The sequence below is a fragment of the Quercus robur genome, chromosome 8 (genome assembly GCF_932294415.1).
Source record: "Quercus robur chromosome 8, dhQueRobu3.1, whole genome shotgun sequence".
Lineage (NCBI taxonomy): Eukaryota > Viridiplantae > Streptophyta > Magnoliopsida > Fagales > Fagaceae > Quercus > Quercus robur.
Genome location: NC_065541.1, coordinates 24,355,727 through 24,371,434, shown reverse-complemented (window position 1 = coordinate 24,371,434; position 15,708 = coordinate 24,355,727). Strand labels below are relative to the sequence as shown.

Genomic DNA, 15,708 nt, shown 5'->3' with positions numbered 1-15,708 from the left:
CTGTCAATTATGGTTCAGCTTCTTCAAGGCGCATTGGTAATGGTAAGGACAGGGCTCTAATCACTTTCCAATGAATTTGAAGATCATATCTTGGAATGTTAGAGGTTTGAATGAGAAGGAAAAACGGCTTAAGGTTTGTAATTTTTTACGTTCTTGGAGGGCTGATATCGTTTGTTTGCAAGAGACAAAGTTGGAATGGGTTACAAGAGGAATTGTTAGAAGTATATGGAGTTGTCCTTACATAGATTGGTTATATTTGGGTTCTGAGGGTGCTTCTGGTGGAATTCTTCTAATGTGGGATAGAAGGGTGGTTGAAAAGATAGAGGAAGTAGTGGGGTTTTTTTCGATTTTGTGTAGGTTCAAAAACATCAGTGACCAATTTGAGTGGGCTTTCACAGGTATGTATGGTCCAAATTTGAACAGGAATCGTCAATTTATGTGGGAGGAAATGGCAAGCTTGAACAGTTGGTGGAATTTGCCATAGTGTTTGGGAGGAGACTTTAATGTCATCTGCTTTCCTTAGGAGAGGTTAGGGGCAGGAAGATTTACTCGCTGCATGTATGATTTTTCGGATTTTATATCTCTTCATGGGCTTATGGACAATCCTCTGGAGGAAGGCCTTTACACATGGTCTAACCCCACCTCAGCTTCTAGAATAGATCGGTTTCTTCTCTCTCCAGTTTTGGTAGATTACCTCTCTCATTTCTCCCAAAAAAGGCTTCCTAGAGTGTTATCCGATCACTTCCCAATTATTTTGGAGAGTGGGAGTCACTGCAGAGGGCGTATTCCTTTTCGTTTTGAGAATATGTGGTTGAAGGTGGAGGGGTTTCTAGATAAGGTGAAGTCTTGGTGGGAAAATTACCATTTTCAAGGGACTCTTAGTTTCATTCTTGCCAAGAAGTTGACTGCTCTAAAAACGGACCTAAAGAAGTGGAACGAAACAGATTTTGGCAATATCTCAGTCAAGAAACAGCAATTATGGAGCAAGTTGAATGCTCTAGATGTAAAAGAGGACAATCAACCTCTAACTGAGGAGGAGAATTTGGAAAAAGCATCCTTACGCGCCGATCTTGAGAAGGCAGCCTTGTTAGAGGAGATTAGTTAGAGGCAAAAGTCCAGAGTGTTGTTTTTAAAGGAGGGTGACTCCAATACGAGGTTTTTTCATAGGATGGCTAATTCTAATAGAAGAAATAATTGTATTGATAACCTTATGATTGAAGGGGCTTTGTCTTCCAACCAGGATAGGATTTTTGACCATATTGTTCAATTCTATATGAACCTATACTCTGAGCAACATGAGCAGCATCCTTTCTAGGATGTATTAGACTTTCCAAGGATTTCAGGGGGTAATGTGGATTGGTTAGAGAGACCTTTTGAGAAATCTGAGATTTTTGAAGTCATCAAGGAGTTTAATGGGGACAAATCTCCTGGGCCTGACGGTTTTTCGATGGCTTTCTTTCAAGCCTGCTGGGGGATTCTCAAATCCGACCTCATGGCTGTGTTTCACCATTTCCATGTTACAGGTTAGTTTGAAAAAAGCTTGAATGCAACCTTCATTGCTCTCATTCCAAAAAAAGCTTCAGCAGTGGAGGTAAAGGACTTCCGGCTTATCAGCCTTGTTGGGGGGGTTTATAAAATTCTTGCTGAAGTTTTGGCTACTCGTCTTCGCATGGTTTTAGGAGAGAGCATCTCAGCTCCCCAGAACGCCTTTATTCTAAATAGGCAGATTCTTGATTCTGTTCTTATTGCTAACGAATGTCTTGATAGTAGATTGAAGTCTGGTCAGCCAGGGTTGTTATGTAAATTGGATATTGAAAAAGCCTTTGATCACGTGAACTGGGGATTTCTTTCTAACTTGCTTGAGCGTTGTGGTTTTTCTAATAAGTGGAGGCAATGGATTTCTTTTTGTTTATCTACCGTTCGTTTTTCTATCCTCATTAATGGTACTCCCCATGGGTTTTTTTGGAAGTTCTAGGGGGTTGCAGCAAGGTGATCCTTTGTTCCCTTTGTTATTTGTGTTGGTTATGGAAGCCATCGGTAGAATGTTGAATAAGGCTGTCCATGAAGGTCGTTTGTCAGGTTTTAGTGTAGGTGCTTCTTCTGGAAGATCTTTGATGGTTTCCCATCTCCTTTTCGTTGATGATACTCTGATTTTTTGTGATGCTAATATTGATCAAATTCTGATTCTCCGTATGGTGCTCATTTGGTTTGAGGCTATGTCTAGTCTGAAGGTAAATTTGGATAAGTTTGAACTAATGGCTGTGGGGGCAGTTCATAACATGGATCTTTTGGTGGCTGTCTTAGGCTGCAAGCAAGGGTCTCTCCCAATGAAATATTTGGGTCTTCCTTTGGGGGCAAAATTTAAGGACAAGTCTATTTGGAATCCTATTCTAGAGAAGATGGAAAGAAAATTAGCAAGTTGGAAAAAATCATATTTATCCAATGGAGGTAGAGTCACTTTAATTGAAAGCATTCTCTCTAATCTCCCTACTTATTTTCTTTCTTTATTCCCTATTCCCGCTTCTGTGGCCAACCGAATTGCTAGACTTCAGCGGGACTTTTTATGGGGTGGCCTAGGAGACGAGCCCAAATTTCATTTGGTTAATTGGTCTATAGTGTGTACTCCGCTTTCTTCAGGTAGGTTTGGGATTAGGAACCTGAGAACCTTCAATGTAGCTTTATTAGGGAAGTGGTTATGGAGATTTGGGCAAGAGAGGGATGCTCTATGGCGTCAAGTGATAGAGGTGAAGTATGGTTGTGATTGGGGTGGTTGGTGTTCTAGCTCTTTCTCTGGTCCTTATGGAGTTAGTTTGTGGAAAAGTATTAGAAGGGGGTGGCACTCTTTATCTCGGTTTATTCTGTATGAAATTGGAGATGGATCAAAAGTGCAGTTTGGGCTAGATCGTTGGTGTGGATCTTCTCCTCTCGCAGACCACTATCTTGATTTATATAGGATTTGTTGTAACAAAGAGGCAAGTGTGGCGGATCTAATGAGGTTCACCAATGGAGTCCTCCATTGGGATTTTCAGTTTTGTAGGGAGGTGCATAATCGTGAATTGGAAGCTTTCAGAAGCTTCATCAATTCCATTTATTGCACTCTTGTAAGGGGGAACGGGGAAGATAAGAGATGTTGGCTGCCTTGTAAGAGTAAGGGGTTCACGGTCAGTGCTTATTACCATATTCTAGTTGGCCATAGTGAGCAGTTTTTCCCTTGGAAAAGCATTTGGAAGTAGAAGATTCCCTCTAGAGTGGCTTTCTTTGTATGGACCGCAGCCTTGGGGAGATGCCTGACAATTGATAACTTAAGGAAAAGAAAGGTTTGCATTTTGGATTGGTGTTATATGTGCAAGTGTAATAGTGAAACTATTGACCATCTTTTCCTTCATTGCCCGGTTGCTTCGGAGTTGTGGGATATGGTTTTTGGGTTATTTGGAGTTTGCTGGGTTATGCCATTCTCTGTTGTTGGGCTTTTGGCTTGCTGGCAAGGTCGTTTTGGCCGCCATCGTAATGGGGATATTTGGATGGTTGTTCTTTATTGTTTGATGTGGTGTATTTGGAAGGAGAGATATAGTAGGTGTTTTGAAGACAAGGAGCGTTCCATGCCTGATCTCAAGCTTCTTTTCTTTAGAATTTTACTTGATTGGTTCTCTGTGTGGAGAAACCATCATTTTTCTTCTATTTTGGATTTTCTTGATTTTTGTAATGTTCGTTTTTGATTTGTTCTCCCCTGTATGCCCCCGGTGTACTTGGGTGTCTTTCTCTTTTTGATATCAATGAATTTTTATTACTTATCAAAAAAAAAAAAAATTATATACATTCGAAGTTGTTGCTAGAAGATGGAGATGCTGAAAAAACAATGCTGTAAGTAGTAGAAGAATAAAATTAAAAACTACTCAGGCCAAAAGCTAGACCAAATCTTACATAGGCCTTTCTCACCTGTGACTCATTTTAAGGAAAGTGAGCTATGTGTTTGAACTGTATCTGATACAACACTCCTAAAAGACATCTACATATTTGCTGCCAGCAAAACTTTAAATGAACCCAAACTATTGTTATTTTTTTTCCTTTCAAATTGTTCCTATGCATGGTAAACGTAGGCTTGACTCTCTATAGAAACGTTGTGCCTCTTGCCTTAAATGATGAATCCAATTGCATACTGAGATAATTCATAGGCAAACAGCGCACTTTACAGCACACATTTGCCAAGCCGTTGATATCATTGACTTCTGCAAAGGGAACAGCCTCACTTTCTCCCAAGTTCATTTTCAAGCTTAACACTGCTTCCAAGCAAAGCATAAATAAGAGATGTTCAACATTTGTATCTCAAAAAAAATGTATATAATATTTAAGTTCCTAGGTAATTGAACTATGATGACATCATCAGGGGAATATATAATAAATAAGCTTGAAGCTTTAATGAGATGTTACCCTAAAGTTTTTCCATCTGCACAAATACCTTTTGAAGGGGATAAGCTAGGACTTGATTCTGTGACTCCTTTTTTTTCGTGACTTGAAGTCCACTTCTTTTGCAGTGAATAAAACAGATCAGTGATTTGGTATGTGCTGCATCACATCATCATTATTAAGAGTTGGGTTCTTAGGCATAATTTATGAAGGGACAGGTTGGTCACAGAAATGGTTTGTCAGTTGTCTCCCCCTAAGAAGACATTGCATGTCTTTCAGTAAATGTGGAGTCTTGGTTGGATAGGGCCTTGATGCATTCTCTTGCATTGTTTTTACTTTTCACCTTGCATGCCTAGCTTAGATTTGGCTTCACTAGTTTCTTGTTTAAAACAAGTGGGAGAGGAGGCATTTGAGCCTTGGTTCTCTCCATGTGAAGAACCAGGCAGTGCCACTTCTACAAGACTCTTGGCATGGCTTCACCAGTTTATAATAATGTTTAGTTACAAAAAAGAAAAAAGTATATAACTTCTGAATTGTGAACGTGCTTTATCCATTAAGTATGGTAATCTTTAATATCTCATGTATGGTTTAGCTTGTATGTGTTCCAATTACACAATGCAATATCTCTTCAATTTAAGTGGATCCTCAAAGCGTATGGTTTGCATGGCAGACTGAAAGGTATAGGTGAAAGAGTTCAACTTCTAAATGTGGAGTTATGGTTAGTTTTTAGAAGCTGGCCTTGGGAAAAATAAGTGCTGAACTTTTTTCTTTTTGGGATTTTCTGACTAGTCTGAGCTTTATATTGTAATGTTAGGAGGTGAATTACTATACTTATTTTGTATGTGATTCTTTGCACTAATTATTCCAACTTGATATCCATTTTCTTTTGCAGATTTCCTCCAACTTTGCTTAAAAAAATGAGTACAGATTGTCTTGTCATGCAAAACCATCGTGTAAGTTCCAGATCATTGATGGCTCATTTATGAAAAAACAATAAAGAAGTTACTCCCTCCATTCCAAATTTTTGGTCCTGTTTAGAAAACCCAATTTTGTAATAGAACATCATTTATTGTTTTGTCTCCTAATTAAAAAGATAAAAGTTTCCAAAATTACCCTTAAACAAAGTTCTCAAAAAAATTTATTGTTTAAAGTGCTTGTGTTTGGAAGGGACATAATAGGAAACTCAGTAAATTAATGATTTTTAATTTTAGAAACAAGACAATTTTTTTTTTGATAAGTAAGAATGATATAAATATGAAAGGCTATTCTGTGCATGAAAGGCATACAGCAAACCCAAAAATTACAAGAAAAAAATAGAGAAAATACATAAAAGAAAACCAAGCAACAGATTAATTACAAAAGAGAAAGAGAGCTAAGAAAAGAAGAGAGAGAATCACTAGTAGTGAGTCTCCAAGCCCGAGACCAATCAAAAAGAGTTCCATTGAAAGAAGCAAGCATTTGATCACTGGAACTATCCAAATCCTTAAAAGTCCGCCAATTCCGTTCCTTCCAAATACACTATAGCATGCACAATGGAACTAAATTTCAGATTTGAGACAAATACTTCCCCAACCAATTCCACCAGCGAAAAAGCAAATCTAGAATCGATCTAGGTATAACCCACGACAATCCAAAAGTTATAAAAACAAAGCTTCACAACCGATAAACCATCTCACAATGAAGAAGTAAGTGGTCTACCATCTCCCCACAATGTCGACACATAATGCACCAGTCCACAAAATCCAAGCCCCTCAATCTCAAGTTATCACCTGTTAGGATCTTATTCCAAGCTACACACCAAACGAAGAAAGAAACACGCCTAGGGACCTTAACTCTCCATATACCTTTCCAAGGAAAGACAATTGAGGGAGAATCCCGCAACTTGTTATAATACGACCGGATGTCAAAATTCCCATTCGACTTCAACTTCCATCTCATCCGGTCTCCAACATCCATTGAAAGAGAATTGGCTCCCAAGATACGAAAAAAATGTAGCCCTTCATCCATCTCCCAATCATTAAATTCTCGAATAAAATGAACATCCCAAATTCTTCTATCCTCTGCCCCCTACCTTGAAAAAGAAGCTTCTACACAGGCCTCCTTGTCTGTAGCAATACCATACAGCCTCGGGAAAGCCAATTGGAAAGGTTGATCCCCATACCACCCATCCTGTCAAAATCTCACTTTATTCCCCAACCCAACAACAAATTGAAGATTTTTTGCTAAAATCCTCCCAGCCCATACGAATACCTCTCCACAAACCACACCCATGAACTCCCCTACCTAGCTTAGAAGTCCATCCCCCCCACTCTTTTCCAAACTTTGAAGTTACCACTCTCCTCCACAACCGATTCTCTTCTTTCCCAAACCACCACAGCGATTTCCCCAATAAGGCCTTATTGAAAGTAGGAAGTTTCCTTATACCTAAACCCCATTGGCTATAGGCGTACAATCTTTATCCCATTTCATTAGATGAGTCTTGCTATCACCCCATAGAAAATCCCTTTGCAACTTTTCAATTCTATTAGCCATGTAAGTAGGAATGATGAATAGCGATAGAAAATAGGTAGGAAGACTAGATAATGTACTCTTGAGTAGCATCAATTTACCTCCCTTAGACAAATACTTCTTCTACCTGGCCAACTTCCGCTCAATTTTTTCCAAGATAGGATTCCAAATTGAAGCAGAGTTATGCGAAGCCCCCAATGACATGCCAAGATAAGACATAGGCAAAGTTTCTCTGCAGCCCAAAATTTCAGCCAAGGCATGCACATCATCTACCTCCTCTATTGGAACCATTTCACTCTTTTGCACATTGACCTTCAAACCTGTTACAGCCTGTAAACTAAGTAACAACAACCGAATATGAAGAATTTGCTATACATTTGCATCACAAAATAGAACAGTATCATTTGCAAACAATAGATGTGAAACACATTCCCCACCACCCCGCCTACCCTCAGCTTTGAAACCACGGATTAAACCAGCTTCCTCCACTCTTCTCAACATCCTTCTGAAAACCTCCATCATAATCAAAAACAGTATAGGAGATAGCAGATTCTCTTGTCTTAAACCCTTTGAGCTACCAAAAAATTCAGTTGGAGATCTATTAATCAAAACAAAGAATTGAACTGTGGATATACAAGTGCGAATCCACTTACACCACTTCACCCCAAAGCCCATTCTATTCAACAAATCCAGAAAAGCCTCCCAATTCACTTGATCGTAGGTTTCTCAACATCGAGTTTACATATGACCCCAAGAACCTTACTCTTCACTTGGCTATTAACACATTCATTCGCAATAAGAACCAAATCAAGTATTTGTCTCCCACCCACAAAGCTATTCTGAGTCTCAGAGATCAACTAATCTAAAACCATTCTCAAATGATTTGCCAAAACCTTAGCCAAGATTTTATACACACTCCCCACCAAGCTAATAAGCCAGAAATCTCTAATATTAGAGGCATCATTCTTTTTTGGAATTAAAGAAATGAAAGTAGCGTTAAGAGATTTTTCAAACTTATAAAGTTGAAAAAACTCTTCAAAAACCGCTAAGATGTCTTTCTTTACTACTCTCCAACAATGATGATAAAAAGTCATAGTAAACCCATCCAAACTTGGAGCTTTGTCCCCTTCCAAGTCTCTTACAACTTGAAAAATCTCCTCTCTCAAACTTCCTTTCAAGCCAAACCCTCTCCATATCCCCAATACAATCAAATTCCAAACCCTCCACAAAAGGCCTCCACCCCTCAGACTCCTTATACAAACTTCTATAAAACTGTACTACTTGAGCAGTTACCTCGGATTCCTCCTCAAAAACCACCCCACCCATCTCCAAGATTCTCAGATGATTATACCTTCTATGGGAGTTAGCCATCTTGTGGAAGAACTTGGTGTTATTATCCCCTTCCTTTATACATAACATCCTAGATTTTTGTCTCCAGGAAATTTCTTCCAAAGAAAGAAGATGCTCCACCTGGGACCTCAAATCTACCCTACAACATTTCTCCCCATCAGTAAGACCAAGATCCCTTTCCTTAGCATCTAATTTTTTCAACTCTTCCAGTAATTGTTTCTTATGACGCTCTACATTACCAAACTCTCGGCAATTCCACAGCACAATGTCCTCTTTCAGAGCCTTTAATTTTTTGGCAAGCATGAAACTAGGTGTACCTACAAAAGAATGCAGATTCCACCAGGATTGAACTCTATCCACAAAACCCTTCGTCTTTAACCACATATTTTCAAATCTGAACGGACTTTTCCCCCTCGCCATTCCCCCTGCCTCCAAGAGAATTGAACTGTGATCTGAAATAGGACGGGGTAAAATCCTTTGAATACATTTGGGAAGTGTTTCTCCCAATCTGGAGTAATCAAAGCTCTATCAATCCTAGACATCGCTGGTTGATTAGTACCACTTGACCAAGTATAGCTACCTCCTTCCAAAGACAAGTCAATCAAATTAAGATCCTCAATAAATCCAGAGAACTTTTCCATAGCCAGGTTAATACATGTCTCACCCCTTCGCTTACTTGGAAAATGGACAATATTAAAATCCCCAAAGCAACACCATGGTACCCTCCAATGCTACTGAATACCAATCAACTCATCCCACATGTGACCCCTCTCATTATTTTCATTTGGGTCATAAACCCTCGAGCATGCCCATATAAAACCGTCCACCACCCTTTGTCACTTAACCAAAACTGAGAAAGTACCAACCATAGCCTCCATCTTTTTCAAAACCCTTTTATCCCACATAATCAAAGCCCCATCAGCAGTCCGATCGGCCTCCAAAGCAACCCAATCCACATACGGATAGCTCCACAAACTACAAATCAACTGTCTATTCATGCTAGCAATTTTCGTCTCTTGTAAACAAACTACATCACACTTCCACTCCCGCAACAAATTCTTCACCACAAGTCGTTTCTGAGGCTCATTTAAATCTATAACATTCCACGAAATAATTTTTATTTTCATAAAAACAAAAATATTCCCATCTACTAACACCTGCACAAAACCAACACTCTATCTCCCATCATAATTCACCAAAGAGATCAAGTTTCGCAGCTTTCTACGTACCTTGTTTTTGGATTTAGCCACTTTCTGACTACTCGTAGCTTTCCTGTGTAACACATTGGCTGCCTCCATCTCAATTTCTAGCCTTTGTAAAAGAGCAATGCATAGCTTCTCATGTCGGTCATGGACAGCCCAACCAATTTACTGAAATCGGGAATTCTGTGTTTCACCCATCCAAAAATATCCAACTTAGCGTCAATACTCAACACCTCAGTGACCTCTAATTCTACCGAAGTTGTCGACCCATTCGGAGCAATAATCCTTAGAGGAAGATAATCTGGAAGTTCTCTCTTACCAAAACCCACAGAAAAATCAGCTACATCCTCCACAAGCATGACGTCCCAAGAAAGGCTAAAAAATTCCTTACTAGAAAAAGAGTTCACCTCCTCACCCGATACTCCCAAACCCAGTGACCCAGCTTGCAAAAACCCCAAAAAAAGATCGGGAAAAGATGGTCCAAGTCCAACCAATCGCGGCACAAATTCAAGTCATCGACCTCATAACTTCTGAAACCAACCCACCAAACAACATCTTGGAGCCAAAAATACTAACCCCGTCAGAACTGAAGCTTAAAACCATATTCTGAATATTCTCGGGGCAGCAGGACACTCCTATCGGCAAAGCACAACATGGGTGAATAACCAAATCTCCATCTACATTGGTCTGCGTCGCCCGTGTGACTAAGAGACCGAGAGGCTCTCTTCAGCTTTTTAAGTTTTGACGGATCAGTATGGGTAGGATTCGTAGTTTTTTTTGTTGAATCGAAGCTTTTTTAGTTGATGGTGGAGGAAGGAGGAAATTTCTTTGCGTTACGCATTTTTGAACGGGGCATACTGATGAATAATAGAGAACACACGGTGGTTGGGGTAAATCCCAAACAATTTTCACACTTTGGGAAGGCGATACTGCTTACACCTTGCAACAGGGATCAAACTCTTTTGGTCTATTCCTGCTAGTGTCTGAACTCAATGTTGGTGGGCTTTGGACATCCCAAAAAATGAAATACAAGACCAACAATTTAGGACCAAGGGAGTAACACAAAATTTATCATTTTCGCATATAGTTATAACATAATTTCTTCATCCAAAAGCTCCTATTATTTCATCCAAAAACTCCTATTATTTCTTTCCGTCCAAGGCACCACATCAAACAATGGGGCACAACCATCCATATGTCACCATTTCTATGGAGATCAAATCGAACTTGCCAACAAGCTAACAACTCAACAAAAGATTGCAGCATCACCCAATACATTCCAAATAAACTACCATGGACCACAAATCTGTGGCAATAGAATAATGAAGTAATAGGTGATCGAATGATTCCCCATTACATTTGCACATATTACACCAATCTAAAATCAAAACCGTTTTCCTCAAATTATCGGTCGTTAGAATTTTCCCCAAGGCTACCGTACATACAAAGAACAACTCTGGTCCAAATGCTTTTCCAAGGGAATGACTAATCACTAGGACCAATAAAGAGACAATAGTAACCAAAAATGTAAAAATCTTATCTGTCCTTCAATACATCCTATCCTCCCCATTCCCCCCTACCAATACACCAGAGATAGCATCCATGAAGTTGGTCAAGGACTCCGACTCCCAATCTTGCACGGCCCTCATGAAGGGCACATTCCAGTGAAGAACCCATTGTTGAACCCCATAAGATCAGCCACACTGGCCTTTTAGAATAACTCAGGATAGCAAACAGCCAAAGGGCTCTCCCCACACCATACTTCACACAAGTCCCATCACTAACCTCATGTTGAATATTACGTGACAAATTTGGCCAACCCCGTCTTATAGTTTTCCACAAACTCACCCCATAAGCACTAGTAACTGAATTAGTACACCAGCCTCCACATTCACAACCATATTTCGCCTCTATAACTTGGCGCCATAGCGCTTCTCTCTCAATACTAAATCGCCACAATAATTTCCCTTGCGAAGCTTTATTGAAATGTCTCAAATTCCTTATATCCAACACCCCACCCCACCCACAAAAGGAAAAGGGGCACAAATCATAGCCCTTACCAAATGAAATTTAGTCTCATCTCCCAAGCCACCCCATAAGAAATTTCACTAAAGTTGTTCCATTCCATTTGCCAATTCTCATGTATTAGAGCATTCACATCCAAGTGTCTAAAAAAAATACTCATATTACCATCTAAAAAGCTACTTTATCTACATTAACAACCCATTATACAATTCACACTACATCCCAATTCTTATTTTCAAATCCAACTAACACTATTCATTTATTTATTCATTTCTCTCTCTTCCTCTGAAGCAACCCAGCCATATCAAAACCCCATCAACCCACTGCCACAAGCACAGGTCAAAATGATCCACCACCACTAGATCGGGACCCAAAACAAATCCACCCAACCCAAACCATTGGAATGACCCACACCAAATCAACCCAACCCAAGCCCAAATCAATCAAACTACCACCGTGACCCATGCAAATCCATAGCTCAGAGCAAGAAACAAATACAATCTAATCAAGAACTAAAGGAAATGGAGACTAAGAATTTAGATAAAGAAATACAATTCGTACACCCCCGAATACAAGCCCAATGAAACAGAGTACCAAAGAGGAGATTTTAGGTGATCTAATGTTCTCTCATTTTCTTCAAAAATGTGGGTATTGCGTTCCTACCAAACTAACCACATTAAACATGCTGGGACCATATTCCAAATGGTTGAAAGATGCTTTCCAAACCAGTTTCTCCAGATAAAGAAAAAAGAGCTAACTAACCTCGGCATTACCCGCTAGATCCCAAACACTACAAAAGTTTCACACAATAAGGTGAGAGAACTTACAATGAAGAAGGTGATCCACTGATTCCCCATTGCTGCAGCATAAACAGCACCTATTAATCAGGGACTGAACAAATCATTGGAACCCATGAGCTCTGCTACCCAGCCCAAAACAAATCAAACCCATGAGTTGCACAACAAACCAAATCCATCGTGATCCATACCCATGCACGCCGATCTCCACCGCCTCGGCCGAGGTTGGCCATGCCAGATCCACCGCCTGGGCCAAGTTGGCCATGGTAGTAGGTGTTTGGGTTTGAGGGAAGGGAGGGATGAGAGAGAGAAGAGAGAAAAGAGGTGAGAGAGGCAAAGTGTGAGAGAGAAGAGAGAGGTAAGATGAGAGAGGCAGAAGAGTTGAGAGTGAGGAGAGAGGAGAGATAAAGTTAGAATAAAATATTGTTTTTTAATTTTACAAACTTGCTACAGAAATTCTTATATTTAAGATATTACTATAGCAAGTTGGTAAATTTTTTTAACAATAGATACCCAGGTAAAGCCAGTTTTAGGTATATGTGGGTGTAAAATAACAATTTAGGGGGGTTTTACACCCCCCAATGTGAATGCTCTTACATCATATTATTATTTTTATATTAATTTTGCATATATTGGGAAATAATTCTATGGAGTAATTGATCGAGTCTGGTACAATCTAGGAATATGTAATAATGATCATCTTTCTCCTAATCTTGAAAGGTTCATTTGGACTAGAGAATTCATCGAAGGGATTTGGGTTTTGACCTTAAGTCCAAAATGGTTTGAAAGAGGTATAAAAGATAACACTTGAAAATATTTGGCATGGATAGATCCTTTTAAGTTAGATTGAAGGTGTTGTTTTAAATTCGTTCCCTTAGTTGGAGTACAATCTTGGACCCTGTCTCCATGTTGCCGATCTTCTTTCTTGCAAACTTTGAGTAGCAAATTCTTTTGTTCCTTTGTGTTTCCCTTTATTTATTTATTTATACATTTGTTACTCAATGGGACAGTATGGTATCTCACCTGAAAGGTTTCAAGAGAACCAGAATTTATCCAGCTTTTTTAAGGTCCTGACAACCAGCACAGATGAAGATAACAAGGTACTGAATGTATTCGTGCTATTTTATCTTAGATCGATTCACAAAGTCACATTAAATATTTGACTACATTCACCTCTTCGTATTATTTTTATCCTCTTAAATCATTCTGAATCTAGTGGTAATAATTATATCAGGTCTATGTCTCCACAGTACATTCACACAGCTATCCCGTGACTGCCTTTCAATGGCATCCAGAGGTACTATTATATTATGTGTCCCATAATCTTATTACGTGTGATTGTTTTCTAAGTTGCGAGATTGTCAGAATTTGAACCAAAACTCATTGGCCTCTACAATAGTCTAATTTAGATGAAGTGGATGTGTATAGCCTACACAGTCTAATTTAGATGAAGTGGATGTGTACAGCCTACAGGCGAGTGTGATTCAAGTTTTTGAATGGAACTCAATTTCTTTCCCCTCAACTTGTTTCTGGATTCAGTATACACAAATGAATTGAGAATAATATTTCTTTTTTTCCCCATTAGAAGGGGTAAAAACATGACACCACAACCAATTGGGGGATTTTGTATCAAGTAATGGCTATTTTATGAAAGGTTTGAAATCAGGAACACTACTTTTTCCCTTTCATAAGAATGGTTTATTACTTCTTTTCATATCAATTTTTGCATCCAAATAGTGATTGTTGTTGGTGGGCCTTAGTCCTACCTCATTATGCAAACTAGTAAATCACCAATTATCTTAAGAGCTTAAGTAGTTAGGAATATGTTGAATTTAATTATTTTACCATAATTCTAACACCCACCTCATTTGTGGGCCCAAATTCTCCCATAAAAAGTGAGGTTCAATATGTGTGGATTTTAACATTTTAAATGGGAGGTAGAGTGGAGATAGGGATTGTACTTATGATTTCCTGCTCTGATACTATGATAAATCACTGATTATCCCCAAAGCTTGAGCTGTTAGAAAATGGTGAATTTAATTATTTCACCATAATTCTAACACAAGCATTAAGGAAATGGGAGCAAGTGTTATCCTGCAAGTGATAAAATTTTAGCGTTGAATATATTTTGCACTTGAAACACTTAGTTGGGTGCCATACCGCATGTATGTCTTGGTCAACTGATGTGTACTGTGTTACAGCTTTGATAAACTGCAATTAAGTCGCAAACTGATCTTTATCTACACCTCCACTTCTCTCTCTCACTCTCTCTCTCTCTCTCTATATATATATGCAGTGGTCTTATTTCATACATGAGATGATTGATTATATACATTGCAGAAAAACGCTTTTGAATGGGGCTTATCAATGATTCCACACTCAGAGGAAGCAGTTCAGGTGACGCAGCATGTTGCAAACTTTTTGGTCAGGTTAGGCCATGTGACTTAATATGTCTAAAACCTAGCCGTTTAAAATAATTGAAAATCAAGGTTTAACGAGTAACAGAAGTAACTTTTCACATTATTAAGTAAACTTGATTTTGAATGGGGGAGGGGTTGTCTCCTTATAAATGGGATTTAGCTATTGCTATATAAACTTCTTCCAACCATATGCAAGGTTACTTCTAGTTCATGATGCAGGTGATGTAGCCTGTTGCAAACTTCTATCTATTGTGGTTACTTGTGAAACCTTGATTTTGTTGAGGGCAAAATGTGTCTTGGCTTTTTAAACTTAACCCTTAGGCATAAAATAATATTACATACCATTTTGCCCCTAGCTTATACCCATAATACTTCCCCTCAAATTGGAGAGTATATATCATACAATCACAGCTTGTTACATAATAAACCCAAACAAGTCTTACATAAAACTTTGGTAAATATATCAGCAATTTGGACTCTTGTCGAAACATATGGAGTAGCAATTACACCATATGTGGGTTGTGGTTAGTGGGGTTAATGACAAATAAAGGTATGCTTTGATAATACCATGTTGAGGGGAAGACATGTCTTGAGTTTTTTAACTTAACCGCAACACAAAATATTATTTATATATAAGGAGCACATAGTGATATTACTGTTTTGCCCCTAACTTATACCCATAACATGAATTATATAAGACGGCTAGTTTTTAGACTTAATTTTAATTAGTAATTTAGACATGCCTATATATATTTTTAATTCACATATTTATTTGTTGATTTCTTAAATTAATTTATATATTTTTTGTTGGACCCTATGATTAGACCACCGATCTAGCAAGATCTAGCAAGACAGACCACTGTTACCCCCACCCCACCTTTCCAATCCTCTAACCTCTTTACACATCCACCACCACAACAACAAAGTCTTAGTCCCAAAATTTTGGGGTCGATTATGGATTCTCAACAAATTAGTTAGAGTCGGTCACATGTATTCTTTTCT

The 15,708-nt window shown here is 38.7% G+C and overlaps 1 protein-coding gene across 3 annotated transcripts in view; it reads left to right on the top strand.

Annotated features, from left to right (window-relative positions):
- The window catches only part of LOC126695054 (gamma-glutamyl hydrolase 2-like), a 47,838-nt gene that overhangs the window by 14,909 nt on the left and 17,221 nt on the right, over positions 1 to 15,708 (top strand). For 2 of the 3 annotated variants that reach the window (XM_050391664.1, XM_050391665.1), the window contains exons 5-8: positions 5,297 to 5,357; positions 13,297 to 13,386; positions 13,521 to 13,583; positions 14,627 to 14,715. In XM_050391664.1, coding sequence (XP_050247621.1) covers positions 5,297 to 5,357; positions 13,297 to 13,386; positions 13,521 to 13,583; positions 14,627 to 14,715 — 303 coding nt within the window. The remainder of the gene's footprint in view (positions 1 to 5,296; positions 5,358 to 13,296; positions 13,387 to 13,520; positions 13,584 to 14,626; positions 14,716 to 15,708) is intronic. The other variant, XR_007645957.1, reaches the window with a different exon arrangement.